The sequence below is a fragment of the Artemia franciscana genome, chromosome 12 (assembly GCF_032884065.1).
Source record: "Artemia franciscana chromosome 12, ASM3288406v1, whole genome shotgun sequence".
NCBI lineage: Eukaryota > Metazoa > Arthropoda > Branchiopoda > Anostraca > Artemiidae > Artemia > Artemia franciscana.
In genome coordinates, this window is record NC_088874.1 from 8127496 (window position 1) to 8148330 (window position 20835).

The 20835-nt window shown below is 37.7% G+C and overlaps 1 protein-coding gene across 7 annotated transcripts in view; it reads left to right on the forward strand.

Moving 5' to 3' along the window:
- Positions 1-20835, forward strand: part of LOC136033630 (neurofibromin-like) — a 212509-nt gene that overhangs the window by 100676 nt on the left and 90998 nt on the right. For all 7 annotated transcript variants that reach the window (XM_065714435.1, XM_065714436.1, XM_065714431.1 and 4 more), the window contains 3 exons: positions 5272-5446; positions 6890-7129; positions 8262-8429. In XM_065714435.1, coding sequence (XP_065570507.1) covers positions 5272-5446; positions 6890-7129; positions 8262-8429 — 583 coding nt within the window. The remainder of the gene's footprint in view (positions 1-5271; positions 5447-6889; positions 7130-8261; positions 8430-20835) is intronic.

The window sequence follows — 20835 nt, forward strand, 5'->3', positions numbered from 1 at the left end:
TTTTTGGCCAAGGTGATTCCAACGGTGTTGTGTTTCTTTCGATATGATACTACTTTTAGGGGTATTAGGGTATTTTGCTTTGTTGCTATGGGCCGTGTTTGTCCACTAGATTGCATCTATCGCTGAAACTACGATAACCTAAATTAGTAATTGCTCATCTGTTTTGATAAGTATTTCTTTTCGTCTGCTTCTCTTCTATTTCTTTCAGCTTATTGAAGGTCCGTCGAGTGGATGGAGCGTCGCGTTTGTATATTTTACCGGCAAACAAAGATAATCTTACCGGCAATAAAGATAATTCCTAAACTCTAGAAAGATCGTTCAATCAACCCCCATTTTCTGTTAAAATCATTAAAAAATATATATTGCATGTATGAAAATTCCATTGGATTTTCTTAGGAAGAACTTAGTAAAGAACAAATATGGCTGTCAATAATGGCTTAGGTTACCGAAAATGCACTTTTTGTCACATTCAAGTGTTATCACTCTTGTCCCCCCCCCCCCTTTGTCCCCCCCTCCCCTTTAGAGTATCATTTTTGACTCAGCCTCTCTATAAAGTAGTTACTATGACAAAAACACAAAGAAATGAACATAAGGACGACAAACGGGTCTATGGCTAGTAAATAAAACCGAAGAAAAAACAACGAAAATCAAACGAATATTTTGCCTGTATCTGACAAGGCGTCTTCAACATACGTCTTCAGTTACTTTTGTGGCTTGATAAAGGTAACTACAAGTTGTAAATGTTAAGTAATTGTATATTGTATATTTTAGGTGAGTCTTTTTTAGTTTTATACATTTTTTTTTTAGTTTTAGTTTGTTTTTTTTTCTACGCTGAAGACGTCTTGTTAGATGCGGGCAAAATTTTCGTTTGATTTTCGTTGTTTTTTTTTTTGGTTTCATTTACTGACCATAGACCCGTTTGTCAAATTAGACATATTAGGAGTTTCAGGAACTCATATCCCAGGGAAAGGAAACATGAAATTATGTGATATAGGATTTATTTACTCAGGCATGAAAGTTGGGGTACATAGACTGGGAATAGGGCTCATGTTGAATAAGGAAGCTTCCAAGTCTTGTTTTGGCTAGGAAGGTATTAATAATAGAATACTAATCGCTCATTTTATGACTGAAAAGTGCAGGCTATTAGTCATAGTAGTATATACCGCTGTAGAACCGACCGACGGAGATAGTAGTAACTCAGACGAATTTACCTAAAGTTACAGGAAGAAATGGACAAGGTCCCATGTAAAGATTCGGTGTTTAAATTAGGAGATTTTAATGCCCAATTTTGTAGAAATATGGATAGATGGTATCCAAGCCTAGGCAAACTTTGCGCAGGAAGAGAAAACAATAATGGTTACAGACTGCAGCAATTTTGTAGGTATAACAGTCTAGTTGTAACAATTACAGTATTTCGTCATAAACTGGCCCATACATGATGTTCACAAGATGGTAAGCAGCTAACCTCACTGAACTTGCTATTGTAGACTGAAGACCAGTAGGATCAATAAAAGATTCAAGGGTATAGAGGAATGCTGTTATTTATGTTAAAGGTAAAAATCACCATCTAGTAGTGTCTAGGGTTTATTTAAAGCTGAAATTTCAAAAGGGTAATTACCTTCCGCAAAGTTATGAGATTGGTAGACTCAAGAATGAGAATTTGAAAGAAACTTTCCCGGAACTGTTGAATGCTAATCTGGTTAGTTTAAAATTTAACAAAGTAGAAGATGGATGGTTTAATTTTAGGAAAATAATTTGTGAAGTTGCTGAAAGTTAGGAACGCTGCTAGGTACATTAGCGAAAAGCCTTTATGTTTAATAGAGGATGTTTTGTACAAGAATTATCTAAGTGATAGATCGTATGAATTTAGGAGGAATGTAAATGAAGTAGGGAACACATTAAAATAGGAACTAAGAAGGTGCAAGGTGTAGACCATGTACAGAATTGCCGAAAATCTGGAAGATTCAGCTAGATGGCATAGTAGTAAAATGTACTGCCGAATTAATATATTGAGAGGGAAGACTCAATCTGGACTTGTCCCTGTTAAAGATATGGGGGCACAGCGATAAAGAACGAGTTAAAGAGAGATGGGTGGAGAATTTTGATAATATGCTAAATCGGGATTACAAGTCTCATTCATATCTGTACAGATAAAGATATACAGAGTTACAGGTAAAGATATTGAGAAAAATGAAAAGGTTTTTGACACCTTGAATGTGAAAAAAGATTTATTTTGTGAGGAAGAATTAGTGACAGCACTAAATGGATTAAAAAATAATAAGAGCTCAGGTATGGTGGCTTAAATATGGTAGCTATGAGGCTAGGAATAAGCTACTGGAGATTATGATTTTGATTTTTGAAAAAAGGAAAGTACGCAAAAGTCTGATTAAACCCCTTTATAAGGAAGGTGATAAGAGTGAATGTGGTAATTATAAAGGCATTAGCCTGGTCTCTGTAGATAGCAAATTACTAAGTATGATGATACATTTTAGACTGTGAGATGCTGTAGACAAAGTTTTTAGATTAAGAACAGTGCGGTTTTACAAAAGGCAGAGGATGGGTCGACCAAATTTTCATTCTTAGGTTAATAATTTAAAATTGAGGACCAACACCTTTGGTCCTCAATTTTATAGATTATGTGCAGGCATTCGATTCTGTTGATAGAAGAACTTAAGAAAAGGTCTAATCCTTGTATGCTTTACCATAAAAATACATTAAAGTGATTCGTGCTATATACGAGAACAATACTGCTGTGGTTAAGGTAGGAAATGAGGTCAGCAGCTGGTTTTTATTCAATCAGGAGTTAAGCTGAGTTGTGTTTTATCACCCTTTATATGGATCATTGTGTTGGATTTTGTCTTAAGAAGCACAGGAAAGGCAATGGGAGACCACGATCTTTGCATTCTAGATGGAACTGTGATCAAAATGAATGAACTTTTAGAGGTTTTGCAAGTTCAGGGTGCTAGAATAGGTTTGAAAATAAATGTTAAGAAGACTAAGTCACTAAGGCTAGGAATAAGTTAAGATGAAAAGTGACGTTGGGCAACGAAATGATTGATCAGGTGGACAGCTTCACTTATCTTGGTTGTGTTATTAGCAAAGACGGTGGGAGCAGTGAAGATGTTAAAAGTTGAATACCTAAGGTTCAGGGTGTTTTTTTCACAGTTAAAAAATGTTTGGAAGAATAGAAGATGAGTGTGCAAACAAGATTAGAATATTGGAAGCTACAGTGATAAAAGTTGTCAGGTGTGGCTATGAGGCATGGGAGCTCCAAAAAGCGGATGACGATTCCAAAAAGCCTGTGGATTTTTCTGGGTACCCGGCTCTCTGACCGTATTTCAAACAGTAGGCGGTATAAAAAGTGAGGTTCAATCCCGCTTTCTAAGGCTATAATGAGAGAAAGGTTGTTCTGGCTAGGGCAAGTTCTGTGGATGAAGGATAATATATTGCCACAGATTGTCTTTTTCGGCGAACCGTCAAGGGCTAAACAGAAAGCTGGTCGTCCGCGGTTTGGGCGGAAAGATTCCATAAAGAGTGATTTGAAGGAAATGGGAACTTTGGCGAGGGTGTAAAGAGGGACGATTTGAATAGATTGGGATGGAGGAGGAGCGTGCGTAGCTGTGTCAGCCTCAGGTGGCTTGGTGCTACGGTGAGTTGTTAGTATTAGTAGCAATAGTAGTAGTGGTTTTTTTGGAGTTTTGTATCGCAAAGGTTGAAAAAAGCTTGAAAAGTGTGGTCGATTATGAAAATTATGCCCCTTGTTTTTTTCTATCTCAGCGGTATGAGCTCTTGCGACAAGTACAACCGATCAATAATTTTTTCACACCACGCTGTACAACCTTTTATACTCAAATAGTTTAAGAATTTACGCTACGTTATGTAATCTTAAGGTCGTTCCTAACAGATTCGAGCTCTACGTAGCTTAGAGTTTTGCATTGTGTAAGTTTTTCTTAGGGAAGTACCAACACAATAGCTGCAAAATGGAATGTTTGCGTAAGCAATTAATTATTTTTAAAAATGTATGTAAGAACTTTTCTGGAATGCTTTTCACGCTTGATTAGGGCCAGAATCCCCATCTCCATCCCCTGCTTTTAATTTGATTACAATCATTGTGATGATTTTAGAAGATGATTATGGTGGTTTTATGGATTTTTACGTGAGACTAGTGTAAAAATACTTCTTTAAGTGTGAAGAGTTGTACTTAACATAACACGACATAACCACTTAGCATAGAAAATAACGCATTTAATGTGAAGTTCGCTTAAGGAGCATTACCTACAACGTCAACGCCTTTTACATGAAGCACCCCACCCTAGCCCCCCGAAAAAAAAGCGACCGAATTTTTTGGTAAAGTAATTCGTAACTGTTTCATCACGATAAATTAGTTTTTGAACACTTCAATGCTTTTTTGAAGGTTTGACTAAAAATAAAAGTCTAATAAACACTCGGTCTCCATATTTGCCATATGTGAGACCTTGGGACTCCTTTCTGTAACCAGCAATCTTATGTTTAAAAACATAAATAGTCGTTGCTTGTAAACGTTGCAAGAAATGAATAAAAGTGCATCGCTCTTTGAGGTGCATGCTATTTCAAAGATTAAGCTCTGGAAGTTTTATGGAAATTGGAAGAACCGTTAGCATAAGCGTATAATATTTCATGAGACTGTGTTGAAGGGGAAAACTTTAACGTAAACTAAACAAATAAGTATATGTATAAATATTTATATATGCCTTGTCGTTCTTCACCTCTCTCCTAAGCTCATATATAACGTCATAAAACAATTTCTTTACTGGCCCTCAAATTAGTATAACTCATTTTAAAAGACAACTTCAAATTTAATAGTCACGAGGGACGTGTCGCTTGCCATCTTTAGTTTGCTTTTGACGAAACTTTTTAAGCGTAAACTGCCACTGTCTCAAGGAAATGAGTCCTGAAGTGGAAATTGAAAATAAATTTGATCTTTCGTATCAGTGTATTTTCAGAAGACTGGCCCTAATTTTTGATTATTTTTATATTTTAGCTACAGTAATAACACAAGTAACGGGGTCAGGGGGTATCAACCAGCCCAACCTGCGTTTGATTCCATTTAAATAGATTATGGTTTGGTCAAATTCAGTCGATTATGTTATTATATTACTTCAGTCGACTATATTACCTACTTAGCAATTATTGCTCTAGTTGTGATTCTACTATGACAAGAGGGATCAGATTGGAATGGAATTCCAGCTACACTAAAATAAAACCTTTTAATGTAAAAATATTTATTTTTAGTTTCTCCATATGAGATGGGTATAATTGAGAAACAGCCCCCGTCGTCTGTGAAGCGAGGACTAATGCTTGTTAGCAAGATTCTACAGAATATAGCCAATCATGTCGAATTTTCTAAAGAACAACATATGCTTCCGTTTAATGACCTTTTGAGGAATCATTTCGAAGCTGGAAGGAGGTATTTATTTCCCTTTAATCTTCATAAATAAAAATCGAGGGAAAGATTTTTTTAGTCTAAGCATATTTTTTAGAATAGATTTGGTGTGTAAACTCTAAAGAGATAAAATTCAGAAGAAACCTAGAATAAACAAATCATAGAAAAGACTGTAAAAATCACAAGACACAGACAAGGCTACAGGCCTTTTCTCTCCTGACAATTCTTCTATCGCTATTTCTCTCTCCTCGCTCCCTCTCACTCTCCGTATCTCTTTCTTTTTTCTCTCTATCTCTCGCTAAAAAATAAAAATTAGTCAGTTCACTTGAAAAATATTGAAATAAGAATTAGTAATAAAATCGTAAGAATCTCAGGATATCAGGGGGAGATGGGCGTCAAGCCCTGTTGTGTCTCTGTTTCCCGGTCGTCATTTGTATTCCTGTGTCCCGGTGTCCCGGTCTGTATATAAATTCGTTTTTGTAGTTTTTTTCTTTTTTCTTTTTAGTTTTTTTTTGTAGTTTTTACCTTTTTTTAGTTTTTTTTATTTTCATTTTTATTTTATTTTAAGTTTTCTTTTTCTCCTTTATTTTTCAGTTTTTTTCCTTTTTTATTTTTTTTTCTTTTTTAGTTTTTAGTTTATTTTTTTAGTTTTTTACCTTTTTTTATTTTTTTTTAGTTTTTTAGCCTTTTTTAGTTTTTTTTATTAGTTTTTAGTTTTTTTTTCTTTTTAGTTTTTTTTTTTAGTTTCGAACCTGGAACCTCTCGAACCTGGAACATAACGCGTTACCAACTCAGCTACATCGGCTTGAATACATTCATTTTTGAATTGGTATATGATGAAATAATTAAATAAGAATTAGTCCTGTGGTGGCGAAGTGGATTTGACCTTAGCTTGGTAATACGGGACCCAGAGATTGAATCACGCTGCAGGAATGCACTGCAGGGCCGACGCAGGGACCTTAGTAGTCAAGAAGCGTCGTTAATTCTTAAATAATAAAAATTAAATAAGAATTAAGTAAGAGACAATACAAATCATAGAAAAGACTGTAAAAATCACAAGACACAGACAAGGTTACAGGCCTTTTCTCTCCTGACAATTCTTCTATCCCTATTTCTCTCTCCTCGCTCCCTCTCACTCTCCGTATCTCTTTCTTTTTTCTCTCTATCTCTCACTAAAAGATAAAAATTAGTCAGTTCACTTGAAAAATATTGAAACAAGAATTAGTAATAAAATCGTAAGAGTCTCAGGATTTCAGGGGGAGATGGGCGTCAAGCCCTGCGTTTCTGATATTCCAGTTCTCCGTCCGCCGTTTATTCTCTAAACCTTTGGTCTTGGTTTTTATGCTTCAAAGTCTGCCTTCTTTGCCGCAGCAGTTAATTTTCCCTCAATCCTCACAGTCAGTGTTGATTATTTATAATTAGTACTGCAATCAACAAAATATTACTTTCATTAAACTTTTTTTAAAGGTTTTTTATTCAAATTGCTTCAGACTACGAAACGGCAGACAATTCAGGACATAACATGGCATTTATAAGTGATGCCAACGTTTTGGCCCTTCATCGCCTTCTCTGGAATCACCAAGAAAAAATTGGAGAATATTTGACTAGCAGCCGAGATCATAAAGCAGTTGGCCGACGGCCCTTTGACAAGATGGCCACTTTACTGGCATATCTCGGACCACCTGAACATAAGCCAGTTGATTCCCAGTAAGTGCTTCAATATCCTAAATATGGATGACTAATCTTGATATACTGTTCAAGATGGTTCTGGAATATTGTAACTACTTTAATCCCAAATAATTTTTAAGACTACTCTTACTATCAACGGCAAAATGGCAGAATAATTTGTGAAGAAGATTCCAGTGAAACTTATCTAAGCTCTAAGCTCTCAAAACTCTATTTACAATGAACTCATAAATTCTGATGCTTTATATTCACAAGCTTATTCAAACTGTATTTGCACATTCTTATTCACAAACTTCTTTTTTGAATTGTTTTAGTGATAAAAAATGATTTGACCTGCTAACATGTTCATAAAGTGGAATAAAAAAAGCAAAAGAAAAAAGAAAACAAATACAAAAGAAATAAATACAGAACAATAGTGAATATATATAAAAAAACAATACAAATCAAAATAATCGCTCGAGAGGATGAAAATGCCCTAACCGCAGGCAAGCCTCTTCGTTTAGCTCGATATCCAACGTATTATAAGAGGTTAATATATGAGTAGCTCTAAACACTCGAATAATCTTTCGGTTAATATACCAATGAACCATATATAAAAGGTATTTACAGCAGCAGAAATCAGAGTTGCCACGATGGTCAGTTCCCAAAGTGCTACAGTTTCTAATACTGTTACAGTTCCTAATAGTGGAAAAATAGTACTTTCGTGCTATGGGTGGCAACTCTGACGGAAGTATAATATTCTAATGTCCTGCTTATCACTAGTATAAAAAATTGTGTTCAAACTTGACAGAAAAGGAAGGGAGTGGTCACAATATGTAAAGTAAAGCTTAGCCAAGGCATTATGAGAGTATTGCCATAACCTACGAGAATGTAGGCTACGGTTTGGGATACTTTCATCATAACCTGTTTTAAGTTTATTTTTAATGTATCGAAGTGCATAGAACGAATTTCGGAAATTAAAATCTGAAAATCTGCTTTTGGAAGCTTCGGAACGTTCAATCGTAAGTTTTTGAGGAGATTACAAAATATCTGCGAGCGAAATCCTCTCAGACCCAAATTAAAATGAGAAGAAATGCCTACAAAAAAAACAATAGAATTGATATTTTGTACAAAAATTAGACACATCTAATTTCAGATCATCTATTACTTTCAGGTGGAACAGTGTTGACATGACTAGCACTAAGTTTGAGGAGATAATGTCAAAACACAATATGCATGAAAAGGACGAATTCAAATCTATAAAGAGTTTGAATATTTTCTATCAAGCAGGTACATCGAAGGCTGGAAACCCTGTTTTTTATTACATTGCCAGGCGATACAAGTAAGAATTTCAAGCTATCTTTTTTTATCTACGGGACTAAATTTGTTGTTTTTCAATGTTTTTCTCTTTTTTTATGTATATACCAAAAAAACAGGCATTGTTCAATGAAAATACACCAAAAACGGTATTTTTCAAAATCTATGCGGTGGGCAGAAAAAAATCAAGGAAAGGGTAAATACTATTATTTATAACATAATATTAAACATAATATACATGATATTATAATATATTATACATAATATTTAACATAGTATGTTACTACTATTACTATTGAATCTTTTACTGCGATGCTATTTCACAGCTGTTTTTATTTCAGTTTTTTTTTTGTCTTATGACTTTTATGACGATTTGTTTATTGATATTTATCTCGGGTAAGTTACAACCTGGATCTTGGTTAATTTACCACTTGTTTATCCAGCACTGTTACGCTTATTAATTCTATTTTAGTTCTTTTTCTCTCCGTCATCACTAAGCCCACTTACACAACTAGTTGATTAGTCAAATTGTTGAAAAACTGGATTTTCGGATCCTTTAGTTTTATGCTGTGGAGCGTAAAATATTCAGTGTACCTTTTTATTTGCTGATGATGATGACGAAGCTCAGAAATAACTCTAACTGATGTGTTGGTAACCCTGAACCTTTCTTGGGTCAATAAAATAATAGCGGAAGGGAAGAAACTCGGAATATTTCAAAATAATCCGTCGAGTGCTTATAACATAACGCCATCTATCTTGTATATTATGTTTTTCGTATCGTTGAAACCAAAATATAACGGCGCATCTGAAATTTTGATGATTGCGCTGAAAACGCTTAGAGTGGAAAGATCAGGATGAAACTTGGTGGTAAGAATAAGCACATACGAGACTGACATAACCGGACCGGGGGGGGGGGGGGGGGGGGGTAATTCGGAAAAATTAAAAAAATGAAGAATTTGTAGCTTACGAACGGTTCATCAGACCTTAATGAAATTTGATATTTACAAGGATCTTGTGCTCCAGAGCTCTTATTTGAAATCCCGACCAGATCTGGTGACATTGGGGGGAGTTGGAGGAGGATCCTGGAAATCTTGGAAAACGTGAAAATTGAGGTATCTTACGAATGGGTGGTCGGATCTTAATAAAACTTGATATATAGAAATATCTTATGTCTCAGATGCTCCATTTTCAGTTCGAATTGGATCCGGGGACATATGGGGCTGGGGGGGGGAATTCTTGTAAACCAGAAATCTTGGGAAACACTTAGAGTGGAAACATCGGGATGAAACTTGATGGGAAGAATAAGCACAAGTTCTAGATACGTGATTGATATAATTGGAACGGATCTGCTCTCTTTGGGGGAGTTCAGGGATTTCCAGTGTTTTGGCGAGTTCGGTGCTTCTGGACGTGCTAGCACGATGAAAATCGGTAGGCGTGTCAGGGACCTGCACAAATTGACTTGATAACAATCATTTCCCCGATTTGACCATCTGGGGAGGTGGGGTGAGAGGAAAAATTGAAAAAAATGAGGTATTTTTAACTTACGAATGGGTGATCAGATATTACTGAAATTTGATATTTAGAAGGACTTCGTATCTCACAGCTCTTATTTTGAATCCCGACTGTATCCGGTGATATTGTGGGAGTTGGAGGGAGAAACAGGAAATCTTGGAAAACGCTTAGAGTGGAGAGATCAGGATGACACTTGGTGGGAAGAATAAGCACAAGTCCTAGATACGTGATTGACATAACCGGACTGAATCTGCTCTCTTTGGGGTAGTTGGGTGGGGGGTGTTAATTTGGAAAAATTAGAGAAATTGAGGTATTTTTAACTTAAGAACTGATTACCGGATCTTAATGAAATTTTATATTTAGAAGAAACTCATGTCTCAGAGCTCTTATTTTAAATCCCGACCAGATCTGGTGATATTGGGAGAAGTTGGAGGGGGAAACCGGAAATCTTGGAAAACGCTTAGAGTGGAGAGATCGGGATGAAACTTGGTGGGTAGAATAAGCAAATGTCGTAAATACATAATTGACGTAACCGGACTGGATCCGCTCTCTTTTTGGGTGAGTTAGAAAGGGGTCCATTGCTTTGACGATTTTTATGCTTCTGACCGTGCTAGGACGATGAAAATTGGTAGGCTTGTCAGGGACCTGTAAATTGACTTGATAAAGTCGTTTTTCCTGATTTGACCGTCTGAGTGGCTGAGGGAAGAGGAAATATTAGAAAAATGAGGTATTTTTCACTTAGGAGTGGGTGATCGGATCATGAATTTTGATATTTAGAAGGACCTCGTGTCTCAGATCTCCTAATTTAAATCTCGACTGGCATTAAGCCTCTGATTTTCCTTTTAAACCAATCTATTGATTCTTAAAATTTTGCTAAAGCTCATGCCATATGAGCTCTTGGCTCTTAGCTCTCCCGACCTCGTCACAAGTGCCATATGAGCTGTTACCTCTTGTTTTCCTCCTCAGCTAGTTGGGTACTGAAAAATCATAGAGAGCTGTAAAATGACTCATTTTACAGTTGTAAAATGACCCATTTTAAAGGAAATTATCAAATATAGTGCCTTTTGTAATTAAAAATTAAATATTTTTAAAATAGAATCAATTCTCACAAAAAAACTGCATTTTAAACAGTTCGTGGTAAAGAACTGTAGTAAGGAGCGACCCGGCTCAGTAGTAACCAAAACTCTAAACAATGGAATTTTTATGCCAATAGTTACATCAAAAGAATTGCATTTTAATGCTGATTTTAAATATATAAGTTTCATCAAGATTAGTCTTACCCGTCAAAAGTTACTAGCCTGAGAAGATTTGCCTCATTTTAGAAAATAGGGGGAAACACCCCCTAAAAGTCATACGATCTTAACGAAAATCACATCATCAGATTCAGCGTAACAGAGAACCTTACTGTAGAAGTTTCAAGCCCCTATCTACAAAAATGTGGAATTTAGCATTTTTTGCCAGAAGACAAATCACGGATGCGTGTTTATTTGTTTTTTTGTCGTTTTTTTTCCCCAGGGGTGATCGTATCGACTCAGTGGTCCTAGAATGTTGCAAAAGGGCTCATTCTAACGGAAATTAGAAGTTCTAGTGCCCTTTTTAAGTGACCAAAAAAATTGGAGGGCACCTAGGCCCCCTCCCATCTCATTTTTTCCCCAAAGTCACCGGATCAAAATTCTGAGATAGCCATTTTGTTCACCATAGTCGAATAACCTAATAACTATGTCTTTGGGGACGACTTACTCCCCCGCAGTCGCCGTGGGAGGGGCTGCAAGTTACAAACTTTGACCTGTGTTTACATATAGTAATGGTTACTGGGAAGTGTACAGACGTTTTCAGGGGGATTTTTTTGGTTTGGGGGGAGAGTTGAAGGGGGGGGGGGGGGTACGTGGAAGGATCTTTCAATGGAGGAAAGTTTTATTGGGGAAGAGACTTTCAATGGAGGGGGCGCAGGATTTTCTAGCATTATTTAAAAAAAGCAATGAAAAAATAAATATGAAAAGTTTTTTCTACTGAAAGTGAGGAGCAGCATTAAAACTTAAAACGAACAGAAATTATTACGCATATGAGGGGTTTACCTCCTCGTAATACCTCGCTCTTTACGCTAAAGTATTTTTAGTAATTTCAACTATTTATTCTACGGCCTTTGTGATTCAGGGGTCATTCTTAAGGAATTGGGACAAAATTTAAGCTTTAGTGTAAAGAGCGAGGTATCGACGAGAGGTGAGCCCCCTCATATACGCAATAAAAACATACGAATATAGAAGTTCGTTACGTAAGTTAATTCGTAAGTTATTTTTTACTTATGAAAACGTTCGTAAAAAATTAAAAGTTATAGTTGCCTTTTTAAGTAATAAAAAAATTAAAGGGCAACTAGGCCTCCTCTCTCGCTCCTTTTTTTCAAAATCTTCCGATTAAAACTATGAAAAAGCCATTTAGCCCAAAAAAAATTAATTTGCAACTTTCGTTTTAATTATTTATGTGTGGAGAGCCAAGATAAAAAAAATGCATTAATTAAAAAACGTCCAGAAATTAAACAAAAAAAAACAAGTTTTTTTAAATGAAAGTAAGGAGCGACATTCAAACTTAAAACGAACAAAAATTACTCCGTATATGAAAGGGGCTTTTCCTCCTCAACGCCCGCTCTTTACGCTAAAGTTTATTCTGTTGTAAAATGTAGAGTTAAGAGAAAGAGTCAAACTTTAGCGTAAAGAGCGGGGCGTTGAGGAGGAAAAGCCCCTTTCATATACGGAGTAATTTTTGTTCGTTTTAAGTTTTAATGTCGCTCCTTACTTTCATTTAAAAAAACTTTTTTTTTGTTTAATTTTGTACAAGCTTGATGTATGACGTTATAACTATATAGGTTATAACCATATATGACGTAATAAGTGAAAGCAATATTTATATACGCTTATCTTTTGACAAGATAACAATATAAGAAACATTATAATAAAGAAGAAGTATAGACAATAGTAATTGAACTACAAAGCCCACGATTAGACTAATATGAAGAATGGGTCTAGTGAGTTATAGATGGGAATTATGTTAGTTTAATCGGTATCAAGGCTGTGGAGATGGCTGAAATCTGGTAAAGAATAAACCATGGAGCTTTTTGGATTTAGTTAGCTGCCTGATTCTTTGAAGTTTGTCTCTTACTATTCCAAGTAAGAAAAAAATCATAGGCTTTTTCCTGTTTGTAATCCGGGTTGCAGCGTTAGCTAGCAACCTAGTAAGAGACGACCACATCCCTTAGTAAAAAATATAATAGCCCATAACTCCTAAAACTAGAATCAGATAAAAAAAAGCACAATATTAGAACCTCATTGTCTAATACCCCTTTAAGTCGTCCGGCCTAAGTGGTTGGCGCGGTGGTGTAAGGATCCTTTCCTAGGGGCACGAGTTAAATCCCAGTTGTGACCAGTTATTTGGTTTGGGACGGGGGTCAGTGGCGTGACTCTGCATGCTCAGCCAGAGTCGACCCAGCTCTAATGGGTACCTGGAGAAATCTGGGGGTGGTAAGCAGGGAGGGCGTGTGAAAGCACAGGAGTGTTAGCTCCCAGCCCCCCATTGCACCTCCTGGCTGAAGGACCAGGGAACGGATATCAGGACCGCCGGTTTGGGCCTTAAGGGTTTAGTGTCGTCTTACTTATTTTCTTACTTTACTTGATACCCCTATATAGGAAACTAAGTGTCCCTTGGCTTAAAATAAAAGAAAATATATTGGTTCTAAAATCAAGAAAAGTCGCTGGAACCACGATGTTCCACATCGACAGCAGGTTTCTTTTTTTCTTTCCATTTTTTTTTTCAGTGCAGTTGGCGGGGCACTTGAAAGTCATACAGAGCTGTTTGATTGAAAGGAAATTGATGTATTTTAAAAACCTTTCATAATTAGGAAGATTGATGTTAAAAAAAAGTCATTATTTTACCATTATAATAAAGAACGAATTCTTGCCTATACTAACTTGTATATGCAACTTGTCTATAGTATAGGCTTGTACAGTTATATTTAAAATCAATATATTAAAAATTGCCTCCAACTGGGAATCAAACTCTGGCCACCCACGTGACAGGCAGGTATGCTACCAAATGCACTATTGGAGACTTATTAAAAATAAGTTACATATACGACATGATAATAAGTTCGTTAATACACTAAAAAGAAGTTATATAAGGAATTGGTCTGATTAATTATAAATGGGGATTATGAGAGTTTCATCGGTATCATGGCTCTACAGATAATAAGAAAAAGCCATAGGCTTAAGAAAAATAAGAAAAAGCCATAGACTTTTTCCTGTTTGTAATTCTATATTGATTTGTAGTAAAGGACGAATTCAAACCTATAGGAATTATCAATAATAAATAGGGATTATTTAACAATACATTAAAATTTCAATTCAACGGGGATTTAAAAGAAGAATCAAACTAGTTCGTGGTAACGAACTGTAAGTAAGGAGCGAGCCAGCTTAATAGTACCGAAACTTTAAAAACTGAAATTTGGTACCAATAGATAAATCAAAAGAATGGGGTTTTTATTCTGATTTCAAATATATAAGTTTTATTAAGTTTAGTCTTACCCATTAAAGGTTACGAGCCCTAGAAAATTTGCGTTATTTTCGAAAAAAAGGGGGGAAATCCCCTAAGCCCTTGAATCTTAATGGAAATCACACCATCAGCTTCAGTGTATCAGAAAGCCCTGTTGTAGAGGTTTCAAGCTCCTGTCTACAAAAATGTGGAATTGTGTTTTTTTGCCAGAAGAAATATCACAGATGTGTTTATTTGTGTTTTGTTTGTTTTTTTCCAGGGGTGGTTGTATTGACTCAGTAGTCTTACAATATCGGGAGAGGGATGATTCGAATGGAAATTAAAAGTTCGAGTTACCAAAAAATTTGAGGGCAACTATGCCCCCTCCAACACCTCTTTTTTCTCAAAATTGTTGAAAGGTCGAATAACTATACTGACCCCTCACAGCCCCTAGGGAAAGGTCTTTCAATTACAAAATGCACCCAATGTTTACGTTTAGTATTTGTTATTGGGGAGTATGCATACATTGTTTAGGTGGGGGGCGATTTTTCTGCTGGTGGGATTTTTCACAGGGGTAATTTTCCATGGGGACGGAAGTTTCCTGGGAGTGAATTTTTTTAGGGGAAATTTTACACTGGGGAAGTTTGCCAAAATTTCTATACGAAATTCGTCTTATGTCTTGCTTTCTCTTTGCTGACTCAATTTTACGCGTAAAGCTGTTAAGGGTAATTGTCTGGTGTAAATTTTCACCAGGATTGAATCATCTAGAGAATAAATTCATGGGGAGAAGGGATTTTTCCGTGGAGGTGTAGCCAGATTTCCTGGCACTAGCCAGATTTCCTGGCACTATTTTTAAAAACGATAACAAGAACAAGCAACTTTTTCCACTAAATTAATTAGCAACATTAAAACTTAAAACGAAAAGAAATTATTACGTATATTAGGGGGGTTGATCTTCCTCAACATCTCGCTTTTTACGCTAAATTTGAATTCTGTCCCAATTCTTCAAGAACGACTCCTGAGGCACTATGTTCGTTAAATTAGAACACTAAAAAAAATTTTGTAAGTACTAAAGAATTTTAGCGTAAAGAGCTAGGTGTTGAGGAAGATTTCTGATATGCCGTTTTTAAGTGAGATAAAACGAAATATACTTTAAAGGGGAAAAGAAATAATCTACCTTATTTTAGCCGAGGTCCTGCGCTAAAACTCCGTTTCGATGTTTGTACATTATAAGTTTCTCTGGCCTCAAATAAATGAGGATTGACAAAATTTAAACTATTCACATCATTGATTTAATATAAGAGCACATTCAAAGCACACTGTGTTTTGACAATGGGCTAAGGCAAATTTGATGTGCTCAGGGGGACGTCAAGGCAGCAAACCCCCCTGTATGCACCATTCAGTCCAACTGTCACCAATTAGTAACGCGGTGCCATCAACTTCATGCATGATTTTGTTCCTTTAATATCATTGTGCCATTAGATTTAAAAGCGCAACTGCCATGTTCATAACTTTATTTGAAAAATAAGTAATGCTAGCCAGTTTCTGATAGCAATAACTATTGTTCGACGATTCCAAAAAAAAGGGATAATAATTTCGTAAGACCACACAGGCTAATCGTAACAAAACAATAAAAAAGAGTAAAGAAGAGAGAAACGAGGATGATAACAGCTAGTGAAAAAATACCTCTGCTTGATCATCCTCGATGCAGAATAATAAAATAATACCAATAAAAATCTAAAGAATAATCGAAAAACCTCAGTTTCGTAACTACATTTCTTTTTTTAAAGACTGAGATAAACCCTTTCATCTTGAGTATGGTTGTAGATTTAATTGTTGGCATATCTACTTGATATTAGCGTTAATATCAAAAATATATTATGGAGATATATTATATTATAGATATATTATGAACATTTTCCATTATAAAACAAAATTATAAAAAAAAAGTACTTAAAGAAAAGTAAAGAGCAATATTAAACTTAAGACCAGCATAAATAAATTCATATCATAATTCAAAGTCAAAACGACCATAAATTACTATTAAAGAATAAAGGAAACTCAACATTAGCAGATATTAAATAAACAGTCATAAAAAACAAACATACAACAGATATTAATATAAATTAATAGATAAATCTTCAAACGAGTAAAGCTTAAATTAAATATTCAAATCAAATTTAAAACGAACAAAAATCACTATAGACAAAATTCGGCTACTTTTCCCTTCCCTAACTGTAAAAGTCTAAAGCCTACTGCGTCATTTTATATATAATTATGTTAATTGTTGAAAGCAATTGCTTTCAACAATTAACGTAATAACGCTAATGATATTTCCCCTTTTCGCAGTGCCACAGCTACGCGTACTTACTTACTTGTACTTACTTGTACTTGTTTCAGGACACAAGCTCTTCAGCTCTCCCTGGCGCTATGATCTGGCAGACGGTTGAGTGCCAAGCCGCTCGGTCGTGTGTGTGTGGTGCACATATTTCAAGCCACTGCTTGTCCCATCTTCGGCCGTGTCGTCGGAAACCACCAATCGGCTCTAGGTCCGCCTTGAGTGTGTTAAGCCAGGTCTTGACTTGTCCACCTCGCTTCTTCTTCCAGTGTGCGAGGGGTTTGCAGTATAGCGCCTTTTTAGTGAGGGTGTCATCTGACCTCCGACAAACATGGCCAAACCAAGTTAGGCGGCGTTTTTTTATTAGGGCTTCAATGTCATGCTTCTGGTGGCATCGTCTACGAATTTCGACGTTGCTAATTCTGTCTCGGAGGGAGACACCGAGGATTTGTCTCAGGCAGGAGTGGTCGAATACTTTGAGAGCATGAACATCCGCTGCTTTCAGGGGCCATGTCTCGCATCCGTAAAGGAGTACGGAGCGGACGGTTGCTTCAAAGATCTGGATTTTTGTTTTTAGTAGGACGTCTCTTTGTCTCCACAGGTTCTTCCTAAGTTGAGCAAAGACTATCGATGCTGATGATATTCTGCTCTGGACTTCCGTACTGCAGCCGCCGGAAATGTCGATGAGGGATCCCAGGTACTTGAACTGGTCAACGACCTCTAAACGGGAGTTGTCGATAGAGATGCCCCTTGTGAGTACATCCTCAGAATTTGTCAGAATTTTGGTTTTATCCTTACTGATCTTCAGCCCAACCAAATCTGCAGTAGCAGCAACATTACACAGCATGGCTTGCGCATGATCTATATCGTTTTCTAGCAAGGCAATGTCATCCGCGTAGTCAAGGTCTTTGATGGAGAAGTCAGGGCTTACTTCAACGCCTCTGGCAGATTGCATGGCGCGCTTCATGATCCAATCGATAACAAAGTTGAAGAGGATGGGGGACAGGATGCAGCCCTGTCTCACCCCGAAATCGATGTCGAAGAGGGAGGACAGCTCTCCATCAGCTTGTATACAGGCACGAACGTGTTGGTAGTATGCCTGAATAAGGCGTATCAGCTTATCAGGGACGCCGTCCTCTTGCATCGCAGCCCATATGCCATCTCTAACGATCGAGTCAAAGGCCGTTATAAAATCTATGAAGACGGCTATAGTAATCTGATTGTGTTTCATGCGGTGTTCGAGAATTTGCCGGAGTGTAAAGAGCTGATCAATGCAGCCCATTCCTGGCCGAAAGCCCGCCTGGTTTGGGCGTGTGGTCGTGTTTCTGATTGAGCTGAAGCGGTTGAGTAAAATCATGGCAAATATTTTGGCAGCGATGCTTATGAGCGATATCCCCCGGTAATTCTTGCATTCAGCTTTATCCCCTTTTTTATACAGGGGGATGATAATTGAAACTTTCCAATCGTCTGGGAGAACCTCCTGTACCCAAATTTTCTTGAGCAGTTTTTCTAGGTTCTGTGCAAGAAGCCTGGGGCTTGCCTTGTAGATTTCTGCTGGTATGGCGTCAATTCCCGGCGCTTTATGGTTCTTCAGCTTCTTTATTGCTGCCAGGATTTCCTCTTCGTCAGGGGGCTCTATTTTGACTCCTGCGTATTGGTTAATGAGCGTTGATGAAGGAGGTGGGGGAGGTTGGGTCACTTGAAGATTTGGAGCAGGTGATGAAGGGTCGACTTGGGGATTTAGGAGTTTCTGGAAATGGCGCTTCCAACGGTCAACGACTTCGTCACGACTCGTTAGGATGTTACCGTGTTCGTCTCTTACAGAGGCCGAGTTCTTCGACCTCTTCCCAGTGGACTCTTTAAGCAGCTGATACAGTTTCCTAGTATCAGACAGGCTAGCTGCTTTTTGCATCTCCACCGCCATATTCTCCCAGTACTTCCTTCTGTCTTTTCTGCCCGACTGGTGACATAGCTTGCGTAGCTGTTTGAATTCAGCTGAGTGGCGTGATGGTAACAGACTTTTCTTCGTTGCAAGTCGGATGGTCTCTTCGGACATCCACCGTCTTCGCTTTCGCTTCACTCTTCCAAGAGTTTCGAGAGCTACCTCCTGTAGTGTATTTCGGAACTTCTGCCAATCTTCGTTAACCGACGACCCGCTCGAGTTCCCGTCCTCAGGAGACTCATTTGAGTGTTCATGCTCGAGGGCGGTGAAACGATTTGAAAGTTGAACACGGAATTGTTCTACTACTGTCGGGTCCTTAAGACGGGCAACGTCAAATCTTTTTGGGGGTTCCTTCCGTTTACTAGCCACTAGCCTGATCTTCACAGACATTTTGACCAAGGTATGATCCGACCCGCCCTTGGAACCTGTGTCAGGTCCTCTGTAGGCTCTGCAGTTCTGGATCGAGCTTCTCCAACGTGACGACACGAGTAGGTAGTCCAGCTGGGAAGATGTCCTTCCATCTCTGGATCTCCAGGTTATGACGTGTGAGGGCTTGTGTCTGAAAAGGGTGTTTGCTATTACGAGGTTGTTTGCTTGGGCGAATTGGACCAATCTGGTTCCTCGTTCGCATCTTTCGCCGTACCCGTGAATTCCAAGGCTCCTATCGCCGTTTGCCTGTCTGCTGCCGACGTGTGCGTTGAGGTCGCCACCGATAATGAGGAGGTCACGTTTGGGGGTCTTTTTTACAGCTTCGTTGAGTTCGGCGTAAAACGTATCTATTGCTTGTTCAGAGCTGACCCTTGTGGGTGCGTAGACCGCAAACACTGTAACATTAAACAGTTTGCTTCGGAATCTAGCTTTTGCAAGGCGAGATGATACGGGCTCCCATTCTATTAGAGCTTTTTGTGCTTGGATGTTAAGGAGAAATCCAACCCCTGCACTGCCACTACCATCTTTGGGTCCTGAGTTATAAAAGAAGAAAGAGTTCTCTGAATCTGGTGTTGCTATCTCATGGTTTTCTAGTGTGTCATTTATTCTTGTCTCTGATACACAGAGGATGTCGAGGCCTAGGCGATGTATTTCACCAGCTATGAAAGTCTGGGTCGTCAAACATTTCATCGAACAGACGTTCCAGCACCCTATTGCAAGGGATTGTCTTCGTTTCAACAGGTGTCCAGCTCGCCAATTTTTCGAAGGAGACGCCGGTAAATCATCCAACGCATCGCTTGTCGGGAATGCCGTAGCTTGTTTTAACACTCTTTGATCTGCTTTTTTCATAACGTTTCGTGGGAATATTATTGACCGACAGGTCCCCAGTCCGTCGGCGCCTCCACACTTTAGCCATTCTTTCGCTAGGCATGTAGCTACGGAATGTTGCCACCGCTTCACCACTTTGAGGTAGTGTGGTCGACTTCCCAAGGATACACTAGAGACGGAGATACAGCTTCGGCGACCCAAACCGCACCATAGCCGTGCTAAGACAGGGCCTCGGCTGTCATCTTGATTCCCATCTAGGTAACCCCAGGCAGAACCAGACAGAAATTACTCCGTATATGAAATGGGTTGTCCCCTCCGCAGTCCCTCGCTCTTTACGCTAAAGTTTTTAATTGTTTTAAAAAGTAGAATTGTGGCAAAGAGTCGAACTTTATCGTAAAGAGCGAGGGACTGCGGAGGGGACAACCCATTTCATATACGGAGTAATTTCTGTTCGTTTTAAGTTTTAATGTCGCTCCTTACTTTCAGTTAAAAAAACTAGTTTTTTTTTATTTAATTTCTGAACGTTTTTGAATTAATGCATGTTTGATTTTGGCTCTCCGCACATAAAATATTGAAATGAAATTAGTATATTAATTTTTTTTTGGCTAAATGGCTTTCTCTTAGTTTTGATCAGACGATTTTGAGAAATAAGGGGTGGGGAAGGAGGCCTAGCTGCCCTCCAATTTTTCGGTTACTTAAAAAGCTACTAGAACTTTTAATTTTCAACGAACGTTTTTATTAGTAAAAAATATACGTAACTTAAGAATTAACTTACGTAACAAACTTTTATATTCTTATATTTTTATTATGTGTACGAGGGGGTTTGTACCCTCGTTAATACCTCGCTCTTTACACTAAATCGTA